The 13,708-nt window shown below is 34.5% G+C and overlaps 2 protein-coding genes across 3 annotated transcripts; both read right to left on the reverse strand.

Moving 5' to 3' along the window:
- Positions 1 to 2,829: 2,829 nt before the first annotated feature.
- LOC111443098 (G-protein coupled receptor 1) lies at positions 2,830 to 7,504 on the reverse strand. Of its 2 annotated transcripts, XR_002710432.1 has the most exons (10): positions 7,137 to 7,504; positions 6,263 to 6,294; positions 6,010 to 6,179; positions 5,692 to 5,786; positions 5,157 to 5,258; positions 5,017 to 5,073; positions 4,490 to 4,633; positions 4,148 to 4,218; positions 3,289 to 3,507; positions 2,830 to 3,198 (listed from the first exon to the last, which is right to left on the reverse strand). XR_002710432.1 is itself a non-coding variant. In XM_023080733.1 (9 exons), exons 1-9 carry the CDS (start codon positions 7,314 to 7,316, stop codon positions 3,402 to 3,404), a joined length of 957 nt encoding a protein of 318 aa, XP_022936501.1. In that variant the 5' UTR covers positions 7,317 to 7,504; the 3' UTR covers positions 2,830 to 3,401. The 2 variants fall into 2 exon arrangements, 1 of the variants encoding a protein (XP_022936501.1); XM_023080733.1 differs by having other exon boundaries at positions 2,830 to 3,507.
- Positions 7,505 to 8,453: 949 nt separating this feature from the next.
- LOC111443097 (serine/threonine-protein kinase RIPK-like) lies at positions 8,454 to 10,304 on the reverse strand. Its single transcript, XM_023080732.1, has 5 exons — positions 9,804 to 10,304; positions 9,588 to 9,723; positions 9,370 to 9,506; positions 9,156 to 9,279; positions 8,454 to 9,087 (listed from the first exon to the last, which is right to left on the reverse strand). The coding sequence occupies exons 1-5, from the start codon at positions 10,206 to 10,208 to the stop codon at positions 8,630 to 8,632; spliced, it is 1,260 nt and encodes a 419-aa protein (XP_022936500.1). The 5' UTR covers positions 10,209 to 10,304; the 3' UTR covers positions 8,454 to 8,629.
- Positions 10,305 to 13,708: the final 3,404 nt, after the last annotated feature.

Raw genomic sequence — 13,708 nt, forward strand, 5'->3', positions numbered from 1 at the left:
ATTGTTCAATAACCTTTTCTATCGATTTCCCAACCCTCGTTGCATAAGAGGAAGAATACTTCAAAACATATCCGATATAGGTTTTGGAACACATTTGGTAGGTTGTATTCCTTTGACGTTGTTCAATAACCTTTTCTATCGGTGTCCCAACCCTCATTGCATAAGAGGAAGAATACTTCGAAACATATCCGATAGGTTGGGTTCCTTTGACATTGTTCAATAACCATTTTTATCGGTGTCCCAACAACCCTCATGGTATAAGAAGAGAAGACTAGTAGTGAAATTTGACAGTTAAAGGAAGGATGAAAGCAACTTCCGATAAGTTGGAAGTGACTACTCAGGTGGAGGAGGAGCATCTGAATTCTAGTTGTCCCTTATCCCATCACATGCAGAGATCTTTTCTTTACCAAACAAAATCAATTGGAAGAATTGGTAGGCTGCTTTTTCTTTTGTTCTCGTCTTTGGGTAAATAATTTTATCAATGGGCGATAAGAACTTTGTTTTCAGAGAGGATTGAAGTACAAATGAAGCAACTGGATGGAACTCACGAGAAGATACCAAAATCTATGCTATGCTCATATAGACAAGCATACAGTAATTAACAGTGCTACGAAATAATTTTAAATAATTGTTGTATATAAAACAGATTCCAACTCTTAAAAGCTTCGTGTTACCAAATGGTCTAATGATTTCCTACAATCAACATCATAACCACCGCACAATCATGGCCGCCAAATTGCCACGTTATGCTTTTCCTCTCTCTCCCTCTATCCTTCCGCCAGCACCACCCCTCAAGTGTATTAATATGGTTAACAATTCGTACTAAATTCATAAACATGTCATGTTGGCTTTCCATTAAATCTGGGAAGGTATTCACTATGTGCAATCCAACACTCTATCTAAAGTTCAAATCTATCTCAAAATAATATTTTGAGCATTAAAATAATTATTGAAGATTTGTTCGTCCAATTCTGTACTCAACAAAGAATTAGTTGAAGGTTTGAAAGAAAAAAAAGGAAAAAGAAAACCCTTCTCCTCATTAAGATTGTTTGGGTGGGAGATTGAAAGTCATTCATGATATCTGACTCTATATGTTCCAACAGAGCATAGTCAGATATGACTAAAATTCATGTCCTCTAAATCTAAACCCCAACCACAAACTGACATAAGGGTCTTTAAAGCGGTCCATAGCATCTCAATAAAAATTATGATTTGCCTGAAAGAAATGCATGAAAAGCCAGACCCAAACACATGCCATGGTTTCTCTCTCTCTCTCTCTCTCTCTCTCCGGGCACTAGCAGATCTAAAGCCACTGAACACTAATAGGTAGGAAATGGGAGTCCTGATATAAAACGGCCCAGTGCATGTGCTCTGCTAGGAGCTCCGGCAGAGTCAAATTAGGGAAGGAAAAGAAAGAGGAAAGCAGAGTCGAGGGGGCGTAGGGCCATGGAGTTGACAGTCCTAAGGCCAATAGGGGCCTGGTGGTTGAGGCACTCGTAGCACAAGCAAACAATGAAAAATATGTCCAATCAATTAGTAGAAGAAAAAGGACAAGGGGTGGCTGGTACCAAGCACATGAAAAAGGCATCCCATTCAGCCCCACCCCTCTAACCTGTGTTATTATGCCTAAAAAACAACACCTTATGCAAAAGCAGACAAACTCACCTTATTCATTGTGTGAATCAAAGAAAGGCCTGCCTGAGTTGAGTTGGTGTTGATCTTATCGCCAAAGTCTCTGCCTTCTATCTCCCATCCTCCAGAAGTTTCCCTACATTTTTACTGTTTCGTATGTAGAATATTACTTGTTCTAAAAGTTAACGCATTAAAAGATATAAATTCTTCCAAAGACAATCGAATCTTGATGTTTCAACTCTTTTTCAAAATTCCAATCTGTTCAACCCAAATATGTGTGTACAAACAAACCCAGATTTCCCAATTTCAAGTTACCCTTCATACATGGGGGGACCAAAAGACAAACACCTTTTCCTTTTCCAGGGTTCATTAGCTAGATTTGACGTTCAAACAGCTAGGATGCAAAATCCAGGCATCAACACGTCTTTATAATTATATGAATAGGTGCTTGTCTGTGTTAAATCCCTCCGCAGTGAAACGTGTGAAAGTTGGTTTACAGCAAAACTATTCTTTCCCCAATCATTATCTGCTTTCTCCAGTTTGCATACTATAGCAAATACTACTACTACTCCTTCGGAAGTTCCCATCTAAATTCAAATGCTTTTCACCATTGATTCTTAATGGTCAAAGTCCGAGAATTTTAAAGCTTTTATCTGTTTTTAAAAACAACGATACATGTCAACTTTATTTTTCCCAATTCAAAATTTTTTTCTTCTTTTTTTCCCCTAAAATCCTCGCCAAAATCTGAAAACTAAACAGTTGTTTATTTTTTTTCTTTTTGAAAAAGTGAAAAACTAGAAAACTAGAAAACTAGAAAAAAAAAAAGTAGGTACAAGAGCTTCAAATTTCATTTTGGAAGACAGTAAACCCAAAACAAAGCAAAAAAGACAGCATTTGTAATTTAGTTGAGAACAATTTTGAAAATCTAATAAGTAAAATGGGCGAGAATTTAATTTAAAATTGAAATGGCTTATCTGAAACATTGGGTCCACAGAAACGGCAGCATGCTTATCTGCAACGGGAAGCGATCGCCTCCATTGATATAGACCACTGTCCTATCCACAGACTGAATGGCTAAAGCATGTGCTGCAATTGCGGCGGCCTCAGCTATCAACCTTGCAAATGATCTGGGATTGGTGATACGTGCTTCTTTATGGAAATTGGAATTATCAGAAGCCACAAACGAATCCCACTAAATTGAATAAGAAAGTACAAGATAAGATAAAATTACGTTGTCAAATCAGAATTTTGGAAGACAATATCCATCACTAAACGTAACCACACAATTTTCAAATCAGACCCGGTGCAGTGTGTGGCGAGAATGTCTAATCTGAACTCGCAGTCAACAAATATCGTAATAAAGTAGAAACATGCAAAAAGTTAGAAGCATCATTCTATGTGACGGTCTCTATGACATATAATATTAAAGCTGCGTGTACGCTTAGCAATGATAAGTTGATAATGAACAGCGCATAAAGTAGCATACAGGAATTCTGATCAGGCCGCTCAATCTTTTTCTGCAATGTATTCCACCCCTGATCACCACTTGAGAGACTGCTAAATTCTCTATCATGTTAATCAGAGAACAGTGAAGAATCAGTAACCATGTAAAACAGCAGATCATAAAACCACATCAACAAAACGGATGATCGTTACCCTACGCACAACCAATTGCACAGCTCCTATTTACACGCCCTCCAAAGAAAATGGGGGAAATAAATCTTGTAAAGGAAGGCTTGACGATGGAAGCACATCCATTGACTAATTCGCTATGGCTGATCTAGACTTCTCAAGGAAACCAGTTCACCTTCTTGTTCTTGATTCCGGAACCTTGAATTGTTGGGGAGCCATCTTCGAAGCTTCTCAGGCCAAAACCTGGTTAAAATATGCAAAAACAAGTAATCTTATTTGAGACCAAATGGACCAAGAAAGCTTTTTCCCCCTTTACCTTGGGCCCATACACATCGTATCAGGGACTCAAGACTAAGGAAATTGCATGAGCAAAATATTCTCAATTCACTTGTTTCAACTTATCCGTCACTGAAGGCCAAAGTCCCGTGACAGTAACTACATGATGAAGTACTTTCAGATACTCGATAGAGTTTACTAACCATGACTTCAGCTACTATCACTATCCATTGCCAAAGTATTGAAGTGATAATTCAGACATTTTTCATCTTGGCCCCAAATTACTCTGTTATTAAATACAAATTTTATTTCTGTACTAAAAGTTAAAATCCCTTAATATAAGCTCTGCAACGAGATGGTCAACAGCATTTAAGAAAAAATAGCATTAAAAGATAGCGGCACATTAGTTTTATAGTGAAGGGTCATTAACGTCATTCATTTTTCCTGAAGAGCAGAAGGGGGTATTGACAATCCTATACCTAGTAGAATTCCATGATGATAATTTACTACAACTATAGCGATGGATAAATACAAATGAAGCAGAGAAAATATACAAACATTTGGATGTCCAATTTAAAGAGAAGTTATAAGGAGCAGGTTTACTTACAAGTCTAATCTTTCATAAATTGCCCGCCGTACAGAAGAATTCAGACCATATGCTATTGAATTGAACAAGCCCTACAGCAAATAGCCAGTCACAACTAGCTTGTTAATATTACCAACCAAAATCTAATCATATCTCATAAATTTGTGGAAGTTCAACGAGAGCTACTTATGAATCATCCTTTCATCATTATTGGTTTTTGAGTTATTAATAAAACCAATAATGACAAAACCTTTGCTATCTTTTTACGTCAACGACATCTCAAAACCTCCTTAAAACCCCACCGAGCATTCAGAATCATATACTCAATTAAACACTATTTTCAAGAATGAAAAAATTGGTTACCATTAGTGAAGCCATCCCAACATCAAGAACTGACAGCCAGAAGATTTTATGACCTGGCTCAATAAAATCATGAATGCGGTTGATTGTACCAAAAGCCCATGACCCTATGAGGATGAGCGGATAATATCCCCATCTGTTTAAAGCCTGTTAGATGGGTAGAAATGACAAAGAATTTAAGGTAACTAATCAGAGTCCACGTAAATGCTTTAAAAAAATAAATATATACATATACACATATATTGTTGCAATGATGGCAGACTAAAGTATAATTCTGGATTACTGACAAGACAACACATTGAGTGCCTATAATTTAGTATTTTAGACAATTTTCTTAACTTATTCATTCAGGTGTCCTTAAAGCTCGTGCGAAGAGAACCAAAAACAAAACAATCATCTCCCCTAATGAAACATAATAATGTAACAATCTTTATTCAGTCTAGTTCTTAGGACATTCCTTTTCTCTCTCTGTCATCATTATTCTTTTGGATCTCTCGAAATAACATCAAAGAAAAGAATGAAAATCAAACCTTCATGTCTGCTCTAGCATCTGACTGGTAAGCCCTATCTGAGATGCCAACTGCCATCTAGAAATTCCACAACAGAAGGTTTTATGAATTGCAAAGATGATCACGGCATATTATTCTTCAGAAATGATTTGAGTACATACACGGGTAGCATTATTAAGCATGCGTATCACTTGAAGGTAAGTAAACCCATTGTAGAGAATTGCACCCCAGAGTGGCATGTAAAATGTTATAAAGTGAACAGCCTGCATGAAAGGACATACTCGAGTAAGAGCAGCATGAAAATGCAATCACAAATATAAAGTTGAAGATATATAATAAATAAGAAAGTCTTATCTTTTCTAGTGTTAGACACAAATCATAATCTTTAACCATTTCTAGCAACTACAATTACGTACAGGTTAGAAGCTACAATGAAGTGGATTGTATATGAAGATGGAAATTTTATTCTTTATGATGAGTAAATTTCATGTTAACTGCATTTCTAAATGAAAATTGTGAGTAGAATGGAAGAAAACTTGACAAGTTCCCACTTTGGAATTTACCTAATTATCCTGGGTTTCCAGTACAATACACATTTTAATTGCAGTCTCATCCCAAAGAGATATTTGCGTCCCAGTAACCAGTTATAACTAAAAACACAGTCTCGCTTGAAGGAGCTGACTCAAAGTTACCCACCTTTCCTGTACGACTAGACTGTGCCCAACACCAGGTACCCAAATGTCCATGGTTATTACTAATTGAACGTATAACAGTCAACACTAACGATGTTCCTGAAATAAGATAAATATTCAAATTAGCATCCAAAATTATAAAATAGGTCTAATAGCTCGTACATAGAACAATATTAGTTGCAGCAGTAGTAGTTTGGGAAACCAAAAAAAGACCAATTCAATGTTGTAACCGTTTGTCACAACCAATATTTAAATTGTATGGAAAAGAAGTAAAAACCAAAAGCCATAAGAGATGCCATAAATGTAACAGCTGAATTCGTACCCCATACATATAAGTGAAACATAGCCTCCAAATCTTCAACGTCGGTTTTGTGTCTAACAACAGTACGGTGAAGGGTGAATGCAATTGTTGTGGTCCACAAGAACGATGCCACACAAAAGAAATGAGTGCTATAGCCCTGAGTATAACAGTAAAATCCTGTAGCCGGATCCCTAAAATCAGAACAATATTCATCAGTAAAAAGTTTTGGAATTAGAGTAAATCCATTTGGTGAAGATGACGCCAGGAATCCTACCCAATCATAGTGAAGAAACTGCAAAGCATATCCTGCATCCCAGTAAATTGCGATTAGTAAGCAAGCATTTTGCAGCTAAACATATTAGCTGACAATTAGAGGAAGTCTATGGCTTCAGAAACTGCCTTTTCCGTGTAGTTCTATTTCTAATTGCAAATATGTTCATTTCAGTTCGCAGGAGGAGAAAATCAAGCGGCACAGTGATCATCTCATCACATGTACTTGTTAATAAAATATTAGACTAGCTGGTCAGATTTCACTGTTATAATGTGTCTCGGAGAACTTAAGATTAATGACTGTCCATGGCGCTAAATGTAATCAGCTTATCTACTTTGTTCGGCGCACGCAAATCTGGCGGAATATGGAGTGGTTTTACTGATATTTATGAATTACTAGCAAGCAGACAAAAATCGTGAAGTTACAGAGCCTAGTGCTGCAAACAAATTTTAAAGATCCATCTGTAAAATGTACTCCGGGCACCAAAAATTGAGGATAAAGTAAGCAGTTCGTAATCAATCAAATCTAAATCAAATTTGGTAAAATAATCTTCACCGAAACACCATAGTAGTAACGATAGACGCTTCAAAAAGAGACGGTGATCAGAATCTAAAAGTTACGGCAAGGTAGAAACAAGACAAGTATCCTAAATTTTCAACGCTGCGCACATGAACAGTAAGTAACTACTAAGAAATTCGCGGCTTCGTTATTCAAACCTCACGTAGATTTTAGTCAAGTTCAATAGCAGATTCAGTGTAGCTTAATCTTCACGGTCAATAGCTGAAACCAAGTAATTAGAAAACCACTGATTCTAGCTAACGATTTGAAACGACGAAGTAGTAGATCTAAGAGAAGTAGAGAGGAAGAATGTGCGTACGGAAAGGGCAAGATAGAAGACAAGCTTGTAGGAGAACTTGCGAAGTTCTTTGAAGAGGACGTAACACAGCACTATGAATCCTGATCCCACGAACGAAAGACTGGACGCTCCGGCAATAACCGCCGTGAGAACTCGATCGCGGCCGATAATACTCCCGGCAACTCTCACACCGACTGCCATTTTCCGGCGTCGGCACTACTCGATTTCAATCTCCCGGGAAAATCACCAACGAATAAGCGAGTTCTCGAGTCTAAACCTTGCGTTTCCGCCGGTTTGTAAATTTGCGGTTCCCTAATCGCGCCAACACACAGAATTGTTTCTTCACTATTCCTTGATCTCATTCGTGTGCCGTCGCGTTGGTTCACGCGTTTTTACGAACCAATGTCCGGTTCAGATCGATAATATTATCCGAATTCCGAATCGCCATCATTACCCAATTTTTAAATAGACATTTAATCCGCATAAGCGAATATATTTATTTATTGCTTTCACTTATTTGCATTTAATTTTTTATAAAATATCTTGATAGACATTATATTATAAATTTGGTTTATGAAATATTATTGAATATATTACGACATTTTATATTTAAAAAAATATATAAACTATCTTAGAAATGTATAAATTATCCGTAAAAAAAATTATTTATTATGAATAATTAAAATATATATTTATTTATTGCTTTTACTTATTTGAATTTAATTTTTTATAAAATATCTTGATAGACATTATATTATAAATTTAATTTATGAAATATTATTGAATATATTACGACATTTTATATTTTAAAAAATATATAAACCATCTTAAAAATGTATGAATTATCCGTAAGAAAGTTTATTTATTATGAATAATTAATATATATATATATATATATATATATAACAATAAAATATTCTCTCAATTCTCGTGAATACGTTTGTGGGAATGAATATTGAAACAAGAGGCGAGATGAAAATAGGAAAGGCAACTTCGCCTACGTGGAGACCACTTTTCCCATTTTCTACAATATGTTCGGAAAATTTGAGTTATTACACCTCGTCTTTTACGAATTGATGTTGACTTTATTTATTATTAAAATATATATATAAACTATGTGTTAAATCAAAATTTTAAAGCTACATTAATCAATAGGCTAAAATTATAATATTAAATCAATTGCAGTCAATAGGAACTGATAAAATTCATTTTAAGCGTTCCAGTTGACTTTCCTAAGTGAAAGTCAACTAACTAATGTCAGGTAATTTTAGATTATTATTTTTGTTAATTAATCAACCTGTTATGCAAAAAACATTTAATTATGTTTTTTTTTTTTTCAACACTAACAATTTTATGTACAAGTATTCCGTACATTTCTCAAAAACCTTCTTCCATCCCCTCAAAATTCCTACCAAGGACGAGAAGAAAGGTTCATACAAGAATAATAATAATAATTATAAAAAAAAAAAACAAATTTACAGGGATTTACTTTATCCTAATTCACTTATTTTCCATCATACAGAGATGGGCCTCCAATTTTTCCAATTCAGGCCTAGGCCCAGCCCACCAAGCCCAAGCCCGTTCCCTTCAATAACTCTCCCATCTCTCCCCTTCTTCTCCTTCTCCCCGCCGCAGTCCTCCACCACGTAAACAAACGGCTCCGTGCACACGTCGTTAAAGTCTTGCAAAGACTTCAACACGTCAACAACTTCCGTCACGGAAGGCCGTCGCTTGGGGCTGCGGCTCAAGCATTTATGAGCTAAGGCGGCAGCCTTACGTGCGCCGTCGGCCGAGTACATGCCCTCGAGCTTTGGGTCCATGATCCGGTAGAGCCGTTTCGAGTCCTTTAGAAATGGCTTAGCCCAGTCCACTAGAAACTCGCCAATCTTTCGGTCCATTGACCGCTTCCCCGTCAGCAGCTCTAGTAGAACGACGCCGTAGCTGTACACGTCACTCATCGTCGTCAAATGGCCTGATTTAAAGCGGTAAAAGTTATTTCCAACCCAATAATTAATTAAAAATTAAATTAAATTAACTTACCAGATTTGACGTACTCGGGAGCGGCATAGCCTCGAGTTCCCATAATACAAGACGTGTCTGGTTGGTCTTCACAGTCAACGTCATCTTTAGCTAACCCAAGATCTGAAAGCTTCGTTGTATAATCCTGAATAACACAAATATTAATTATAATATTTAGTTTCTAATCTTGTATTAATCTACTAAACATAAAATTAACAAAAGATTAAGGACTTACAGAATCCAAGAGGATATTAGAGGTTTTGAAATCCCTGAATATAACGGGTGGATCGGCTTCGTGAAGGAATTGAAGGCCTTTGGCTGCTTCTAAAGCAATTTTCATCCTCGTTGACCAAGGTAAAGCAGCTGAATACTCTGCGATTAATTCAAACTATATTCGTTTAGTTAATGATAATTAATTAATTAATTACTGATTAATTTCTAAACTGCGCTTACTTCTAAAGAGCTGGTTTTCTAAACTGCCTCTGGCCATATACTCGTAAACCAGAAGTCTGTAATCTTCTTCCCAACAGTAACCGATTAGTTTCACCAAATTTTGATGCCTCATTTGCCCTAGAATTATAATCTCTGCCTACAAAATAAATAATTAATTGTAAGGGACAAATTCGTAATTTTACCCGAGAAAGTAGCAGTATATTTAACGCAACCTACCAGCCATTCTTTATGGCCTTGAGATCCATGGAGGTCGAGCAATTTAACGGCGACCGGCTGAGCTTCCAAACCCGGTTTGATTTTATCATCCACGAACCCTTTGTAGACCGGACCGAACCCGCCTTCACCAAGCAAATTGGACGAAGCGAAATTGTGAGTGATGGTTCGAAGTTCCGCAAAGGAAAAAATATGAAGCTTCGGTCCGACAAGAGAATTCGACAAGTCGTCGATCGACAAGACCGAACTCGGGTTACTGGCGTCCGACAGCGACAGCCTCTGCGACGAAGCTTTTTTAGAAACCCGCCGCCGCTCGTCATCATCGGACTCCGATAGACGGCGGAGCGCCGCCGTGTAACAACTCGGAACGATCATCGATTTCCATGTCAACTTCCTCTTCATACCCATAATCGCATCTGAATTCTGAAACGAATGGTATAATTATTTTCCGTCTCTAAAAATAGGATTTTAAAATTAAAACAAAAAAAAAATTTGGGGTATTTTTCTTTTCACTCACCTACTCCAGAGGGGAAGTGGTATTTATAGAGATTGGGCTGCCACGTGGCTTCATATGGGGCCCAATTCCATGGAAATAATTAAAAATCTAAAGTCTATTAAATTATTGGTATTTTGAAACAGGAAGCAGCTAGCTATTTTCCTCCACGTTGAATTTAAGAGAGGATCAAATAATTCATTTAATGCGTTTATACTCAATTAAAAAGCATTGCCTTTTTTTCCTTTTTTTTTTTCTTTTTAAAAAATTAGAAACAATCGGGAATTTGATGATTTTCCACGTTTAAAAGGATAATTAATGCTATTCTAAAAATGGGGGAGAAATTAATTAATTGAATTATATTTATAAATGTAACACCTAACCTTAAGAAAGCTAAAGTTTATTTATTTATTATTATTTTTTTTTAAATTTCCTTTCCCTATCTATATAAAAATAAATAAAAATCCCCTCCCTTATTATTTTTATACCTACAATTTTTCTCTTTATCAACCTTACGGTTGACATTTAATGCATTTATAATCTATATACGAATTTATGCGGTTAATATTTATAAAAAGCATATGAAGAGCGGCTTATAAGTTTGGAGTGGACATTAAATATGAATATCTTAAGTAGAATTATATAGTTGTATACGTGTCATGTGTTAATTTAAATGCGTGACGCATTATGTGGCATACACGTTGATAGTTTTTATATATATATATATATATTATTTATTAATAAAGTGCATGAAATTTGATGTAGAATTAATACGATACAAGTTGGTATTCTGGTTGGTGGGGTAGGGATCGGGTAATCGATAAGGATAAGTTTTTTATTTTATTTTATTTTTTAATTTAATTTTGTTTTGTTTTGCAAAAATAATAAATAAAAGTACAACTGTAGAAGAGAGTGTTTGGCTTTAATTACTTCTGCCTAATTGTTTAATTTTTTATTTTATCGAGCCTTCCCAGAGCGGCGTATATTGGGTTGTAAAACTTAGGGTTATATTCAATTATTTAATATACGTGACATAAATTAATTAAAATTTCGAATTAAATATGTGTTAAGTTGGGGAGTCCAAATAATATATATATTTATATATACACACATTTTTCAATGGTCGGATTGGTAATATTTGGATTATTAAAAACCTAATTGAATTAAATTAAAAATGGGGGTAGAGATGAGATGATGAATTATTTGGGTAGATTTTGACAAACTTAAGTTTGATTGCGTAAAACGCAAGAAATTCTAGAACCGAATTTAATTAATTAATTAATTAATTAATTATTATTTTTTGAGTTGGTGTTAGGTAGTAGAAATTAAAGGGTTAAACTAATTTTATATTTTAATTTTGGATGCAAATATAGGATGATTGAAACCCATATAAATTAGCTGAAATGATATCTGAAATGGTATCTTCATTGTGAGAGATAATTAAAATTTTATTATTACGTAGGTCAAGAATAAGTTTGAGATTGACGATTTAAACAAGATACGTGAAGTTATTAGAATTACATGAACTATGTATTGGTTGATCATTATGTGCAAGGAGTAGTTTGTGGTATTTTTCGACTATGAAATTGAGATTAAATATTGACAATCCTCGCTCTTAGATAGAGAATAAGAGTCTCGAGTATTAGTGTGACACGTGAATAAATTAGGAGTATATGAATGAAATGAGACGGCATCTGTATGAGTATGATCACGAGGATAGGATAACTAATAAATGCTTAAGAAAATTGAATGTTACCGGCTATACTAACGATGGACACCTTCTGTTTCTTTTTTTTTTTGTAACTCAATCATAAAAACTCCATAGTTAAACATGTTTGGCTTAAAACAATTATATTTTAGGTGACGTTTTGGAAATTTTTATAAGATACATGTGAGTGAGGACAAAATATGTTGGAAAAACTTGTGTTTGTCTGTGAAGATAGTCTTTCCCCTAAAAAGTGAGTTGCATCATGTGTCAAATCTTAATTTCGAATCTTGGACATAAGTCGTTACAACTAGGGACCGCGATCATAGGGTTTGATATTTAATCCGTTTCCATAATTTAATTAAATACAAAAAAAAAAAAAAAAAAACATGAATTGTAAACTAATAATTATGACTAAATGACTTTAACTGAAAACGTGCATTATAAAATAATTCCCACGACAAACTAATTATTTTCTTAAACTTTAATCTAAAATAGACATGATTTAAACACATATTAGAAGTGGAAGTTGAAATACGATGTACTTTTTCGTCCAATAAAATGTCAACTAAAACTAAACAAATTTTTTAAGGTCTGCCACAGGGCGGCGAACGCCGCCTCGACACGGCGGCGTCGCCTCCGCCTCCTGGGGTCTGTCGTTTGGCAGACACAATTACCAAACAAATGGGAAGGCTTTTAATTTGGCCTCCTCCTAACCATAATAAAATATGATCAATTAAAATTCTTTTGTCCCAGTTGTTTACACACAAGGAGTAAACGACGCCGTAGCAATATAAAATAGCTAAGAAGGCATCGCAGTTGGCATAAATTTAATGTCTTTTTGTTTGGACAAAACCATATCTGGTTTTGTTTGTCGGATTTTCCGAAAATTGTTAAGTGCATTGCACGACCATGGAATCTAAGATCTCTCTGTGTGTTTGGCTGGTTTTTAGCTTCCTTATTTTTTTCTATATCTGAAAATTTTTAAACATTAATTCTATACCAGTAGAAATAGTGTTACTAACTTATAAATTTATAATCTTTCACTAAATTAACATTTTAAAGTTAAATAATTTATAATGAAGAAAAAGGATGATGTTTTTCAAATTGAACTACGAGTCAAATTTGTTATGGAATTTAGTATTGATCGTATTGTATTTAGCTCTTTAATTTTATATTTTTATATTTTCATTTTTTTTTGGTGAAGACTAAAGACTAAGGTATGAAATGGAATCGGCTAGAATTTAAATTTCCACGACCTAATTTCAAAAAAGAAAAAAAAAAATCTACTAATATTTTAATTTAATTATTTAATTAAATAATATATATAATATGCCGTCAAATACCACACCCAAAATTATAAAATTGAAATTAATTTCAAGATATTCTAAAACAGCTTAATTAATTAATTAATTTATTTATTTTGCCTGTGGTTGCGACGGTCAAAGAATCTATACATTCAAAATCTGTTAACCTACATTCATGAAGCTCAACAATACATTCGAAAGTCGCATTTTAAAGTATAAAAAATTAATAATTAATATATTATTTTTTTCTTCAACTCAAATAATAATAATAATTTTATTTTTTTGAAAAATGTGAATTTTTTAAATATATTATTAATGAGATTAATATTAAGAGGGGGTTTCTAGAAGGCAGGTCAGTGGCTATACATTTATAACATAAAAGACAAAAAAAAAAAAAAAAAAA

The sequence above is a fragment of the Cucurbita moschata genome, unplaced genomic scaffold (assembly GCF_002738365.1).
Source record: "Cucurbita moschata cultivar Rifu unplaced genomic scaffold, Cmos_1.0 Cmo_Scf00005, whole genome shotgun sequence".
Taxonomy (NCBI): Eukaryota; Viridiplantae; Streptophyta; class Magnoliopsida; order Cucurbitales; family Cucurbitaceae; genus Cucurbita; species Cucurbita moschata.